Raw genomic sequence first — 4,930 nt, forward strand, 5'->3', positions numbered from 1 at the left:
CACCGCAAGCAGTTCGAACGTCCTGCACTATCCGAAATGCCACCGGAAAAGATATGGTCGCACGCGACCGTCATGGATATCATCAACCTGCGATTCAAACTCCGCCGCATCTCTCGACGTGTGCTTTTTCATGGCGTGCCTTTTGTAGCACGTCGTGGCTAAAGCGGGCTACTGCAGCACGGACATTTCTTCAAGCAGCGCCAAGTTGCGAGCTAGCCCCGTGACTCCCATGACAAGGCAGTTGAGTGTGAGGAGCTCTTCCATTGTCATGCGGTTGTACCGGTGGCCTTCGAGCAACCACGTCGCGTACTGCGTGCGCATCTTTTGGACGATCTCGACGAGGCCAAACGAGTCCACATTGAGTAGGAGGTCGTGTGCCCGAGTGATCAGCACGCGGTTGTTGTCAGCGCTGGCTCCGCTTCCGGCTGACACCTTTCGCTGTGGTGATTCCAATATGGCTGTCGCCGTTGCCATGTCGACACTCCATGGCGGCGACGGTGCTACATTGTCTTCCGCGATAGACACCAACACTTTGTCCTCGGAGTTCCCCATTCTTGGCTGGCGCTGGGGCATGGCTCTTGCTGCGGAGCGGTGCTGGAATACCTGAACTTGAACCTGCAAACCGTGTTCGAGTGCACTGACAAACTCTTCCAAACTGACTCGTCCGCTCTTGTCCGTGTCCACGAGCCGCATGAATTCGGCCACGTACGTGTCGATTGCGTCGACCTTGACTGCGCCAGACTGGGCAAACATCGATTCCAGCATCGCTTGGACTTCGTCCGCATCGATTTCTCCGCTGCAGTCTGTGTCCGCCATGCGAAATGCTTCCTTCATTTGCATAAACAGCGCGGTCTGGTCGCCGTCGGCGTACGCAAACTCGCTGCCAAACAAGTCGTGTATTGTACTGAACGCGTCATGGATGGCTCGGCTCGCTTCAGCTGTTGAAAACCCCCACGCTTCCGCCTTGTTTTCTCCGACAGGGAGACGATGTAGTCCGCCCATGGCCTCTTTTGCCCGGGCACCCAGTCCGGACGTGCGAGATTTGTACCATTCCGTGAGCTTGAACAAGACCAGCGTGTTGTTGAGCAAGCGCTGACAGCAGTCCAAGACGGCCTCGTACTTCTGCGTGGAAAACGGAGGCTTCCACAAGAGCGGTTCAAATGCGGCTTCCTTGAGCAAAGCCGCCTGCTCGACGAGCAACGCCGGCAATTGCTCCTTCACCACGTCTTCGATGTCATCGTTGTCGGTGCTGCTGCGGTTGTCGTCGCGGCCGTCGTGGGCCAACATCCGGTCGACCAGCACGCTAAAGCAGTGCTGGTACTGCTTCATTTGGTTTTGAATGTTGGCGCGAAGGAGCGCCAGAGCGCTTTGCGGGCACACCACCATTTCGACGACGATAAAGAGCACAATGCCGAGGCTCATTTGCGCCAAATTCGAGTACGACGAAATTGGCGCGACTGCCCCCGTATCGCACCCGTCGCAGCCTTTCAAGAGAACTTGGGTAACCGTGAACGCCGAGATCAGGCCACCGTACGACTCAAATCCGCCCTTCCACTTGATGTACATGGAAGCCGTCACCCAGATGAACAAAAGCAAGTTGGTCGCCCCCAGCACCACGGCATTGCTCCCGCATGCCGTCGAGCAGATGTAGAAGAGACAAATGGACGGAATAATGCTGCCGGCAATGACGCCGCCCACGCGATTCGCCGTCACGGTAAACGACCCCCCTGGTTCAAATCGCACGTGAGTGGGTTGACTTCATGTCACGAGTTCATCACATCCATTGTCACGAAAACAATTCAAGGCACACGCCAGCATCCCCTCCATCAATCGGCGAGAGATCACACAGATTTCACTGTCCAGCACACGCCAGCTGCAAAGCCTCCCACATCACGGACGATGATGGATCGGTGCTTTCCTTGTACGCATCTCGACCATCATTGGTGGCTCCAAGGACTCTGTAGACTACAACCTCAGCACACGCCTCGGCGACTCGCAAGGGCAGCAGAGTAGGCGAATGTTGCCAGGAAAGACAGGATTCCAAACAGCTAAGACCAGTCCAAAATGCAGTGATTTCTCTGGAATCGAACGCCCCAACGTCGAGGTTGTTGCAAAACGGGTGGCTGGCTTGATTGTGCCACACGCATGGCATTCAAGAAATGGAGACGGTAGGTGGCACGATGTGTACCGATGTGATTGCCCATGACGTAGGCGACGGCGCCGGCGGTCGTGGATGAATACCCAAATGTGTAGACAGAGAAGAAGCACGCGGCCAAGATGGCGAACCAAACTTTCGCCGCCATTTGCAGCTTCTCGCGCGTGTAGTTGGCCGCATCCAGATACGACTTGGCACTCTTCTCGACGAACTTGACGATTCGTCGCCGCTGCTCCTCGACGACAGACGCATGTCAGGTCGATACAGCACACACCATTCATCACATATTCGTACAGTTTGCCGGGTCTTGCTGTTGTACGTTGCCTCGAACTCGACTAACGTCGTGCAGTACGCCTGCAGCGTAAACAGAAACAAGTTGAGGGGGACCATCGCTTCGACTTGGGCCGGCATCGGGCTATGCTTGTGAAAGAGGTTGTTCTGTGTTGCATGGTGCAAGGCCAATAGCTGCTCCACGTGCTGCTCGAGTTTGGCGCGCTCCCGCAGCGCCATTTCTACTCGGACACGGCGCCGATGAGTATTTGCATGCAACCAACCAACACCCGACAACGCACTGCGTTTGCATGGCGGAAAGCAGCAGTACCATCCACGTGGCGGTGCACGTCGTCGGCGATTTCGTCCAGGACCTTGGTCGCATGCAGCTGGACGAGATACACTTGCTTCTGGAGCGCTTTCATGAAGTCGTCGTGCAAGGCGTCGTACCGCTCCCACAGAATCGCTTGGTTCAATGCGCGGAGGTTCTGCAGCTGGTGACCAAACAGTTCCACGAACGGCTTCGTCGCCGGTTTGCAAAATTGGAGAGGAACGTGGAGACCAACGAGTTGCTCCCACCACACGTCGCTCAGGAGCGTCGTCATGTCGGCCAGCTTGGCTTCGGCCACGTCAAACTTGCGCTGGAGCTTGAGTTTGACAAAGTTCATGTGGTCCACGTCTTTGTTTTTAAAACAGTATGTGTCCACCAACAGGTTGAGCACCTCCTCGACCATGTCGGCGCACTGCATCGTGTGTGTTTGAAGTTGACGGATCGCAAAGATTGGGTACGGCACCCATAACACGACCTGCGCGATGCACGCACCGGCGACCCCCAGCACCAGGTACACCATCAAATTGCGCAGCAGATTGGACGTTCGATACAGGTCATCGCCTGGCGCTTTCAGCAACGCGGGGTTTGTCAAGTCGTTGGGGCTCACCAGCGTCAGTGCAAAGTACAGGTTGTTGCCGAGCAAGTACTTCTTCGTATTGGTCTCCTAGACGTGATGCTTGGCCAAAACTACTCAAAACAGCCACGGACCGTACCATCGGCAGCACCAGGGCCACGAGAGTAAGCCCCATTGTAAATGGCAATATTGTGTAAAAATCGCGCTCGTGGACGTAATACGGGCTGCCGCTGAACGAGTTGGAGATGCGGATGAGAGTTCCGTCCGCCTTGGCGGCTTCCACTACACATACACACGTTGGGATGGCACGATGGGTGGCGGGAAATTGGAGACTGACACGTACGTTCGGCGGCGGTGTCGAACACTTGCGGTTCAAAGTGTGAAAAGAGCAGCAAATTGAAGAGCAACGCGAGGCCAACGCCAGTAAGTTGCTGGAACAACTCGCGAATCGTCGACCCGATATTCCTGCCACATCCAAAGACCGTCGCCGTCGCCACGTACGACAGCCCACCCAAGATGTACCACTCGGGGAAAAACACCCACTGCGATCGAGTCGTCGTTGAGTCGGAGCTCTTTGTGAGGGCCATGGACGCGATGACCACCCCTACCGCCGTCCGCAGCGCCAGCTCCATGTTAAACTTGAAGTCGGCTGTTCGTGAAGATAGTGTTAGAAAGAGTGCCAGCGAATCGTGCTGTACGCACGTCTGTATTTGGACGGTGTCACGATTGGCCGTAGAGCGTCTTCATGCATTTGGATTTCGAGCTTGCCAATGGGGACGTCAGGAGAGTTGGCCTTGGTGCCGCCACTCATGCTTTGCTGTTGGCTGCCATCCGGCAACACGGGCAACTCGATGGGACGGGTTCCGTCATCAGGGTGTTGTCCCATGTTCCACCGGGGCGGTTCCGCTGTCCCGTCCAGCCTGTGTATGAAAGAGTCAACGGCAGAGTTGGCGAGGCATACGAACAGCGTACTCGGGTGTCGATAGTGCATTGTATCGCACCGGTGGAGTGGGCGTCGGACTCGCGGCGGCCATCGCCACTGTCAATGGATTTCTGCAGGTGTCGACACAGTTGTTCGAAAAACAGCGGGAATTTGTTACGCATCAGAAAATGCATGTCCAATTTTCCAGTCATTTACCATAAACTATTTTTCAATTATACAGTATTGAATTTGATGACCTTCCCACACCATTTAATACACAACCTTCATAATTCGATAACTTGGTCAGGAATGTAAGATCATTTATCATACTTCCTCTGTTCCATATTACTGTGTCATTGGGACTTCTCATCGACCCCAAAAATTCATTTCTAATCCAATTTTCTTGCAGGATATATTATTTTAAAGGCAATAAAAAACTGAAGGTACCATGTATTGGCTGCGAAGCGCGAAAAGTGAATCATCTAGTTGAAATGACGACTTCAAACATCAGCCATACGAATAAAAACACGTCACATACTAAAATCCAATATAATTTCAAATTTGCCGCCATGGTGTATCATGTCGAACGCATCAACCGAGAGCTCTCAAGCAGCGACAGAATGACGATAATCCAGCAACTTCAGCACTTCCTGAAGAATGGAAAATTGCAGACTGGTG

General features: G+C 54.1%; 1 protein-coding gene across 2 annotated transcripts; it reads right to left on the bottom strand.

The window, feature by feature from the left end:
* Window positions 1–72: 72 nt before the first annotated feature.
* H310_11469 lies at window positions 73–4,395 on the bottom strand. 2 transcript variants are annotated; one of them, XM_008878164.1, is made up of 9 exons: window positions 4,303–4,395; window positions 4,033–4,250; window positions 3,853–3,979; window positions 3,674–3,795; window positions 3,470–3,612; window positions 2,757–3,420; window positions 2,450–2,667; window positions 2,189–2,384; window positions 73–1,727 (listed from the first exon to the last, which is right to left on the bottom strand). In XM_008878164.1, the coding sequence occupies exons 1-9, from the start codon at window positions 4,362–4,364 to the stop codon at window positions 169–171; spliced, it is 3,309 nt and encodes a 1,102-aa protein (XP_008876386.1). In that variant the 5' UTR covers window positions 4,365–4,395; the 3' UTR covers window positions 73–168. The 2 variants fall into 2 exon arrangements, with proteins under 2 accessions (XP_008876386.1, XP_008876385.1); XM_008878163.1 differs by having other exon boundaries at window positions 3,674–3,979.
* Window positions 4,396–4,930: the final 535 nt, after the last annotated feature.

This window comes from Aphanomyces invadans (genome assembly GCF_000520115.1).
Source record: "Aphanomyces invadans strain NJM9701 unplaced genomic scaffold supercont1.32, whole genome shotgun sequence".
Taxonomy (NCBI): Eukaryota; Oomycota; class Saprolegniomycetes; order Saprolegniales; family Verrucalvaceae; genus Aphanomyces; species Aphanomyces invadans.

What these genes read in the sequence shown, in the direction of transcription:
- H310_11469 (XM_008878163.1), bottom strand. Translation starts at nt 4,364, where the DNA reads ATGGCCGCCGCGAGTCCGACGCCCACTCCACCGGTGCGATACAATGCA. An exon ending in TGGCCCTGGTGCTGCCGATG is followed by an intron (nt 3,421 to 3,469) that starts GTACGGTCCGTG and finishes CATCACGTCTAG; the next exon opens with GAGACCAATACGAAGAAGTA. An exon ending in CGTGCACCGCCACGTGGATG is followed by an intron (nt 2,668 to 2,756) that starts GTACTGCTGCTT and finishes GTGTCCGAGTAG; the next exon opens with AAATGGCGCTGCGGGAGCGC.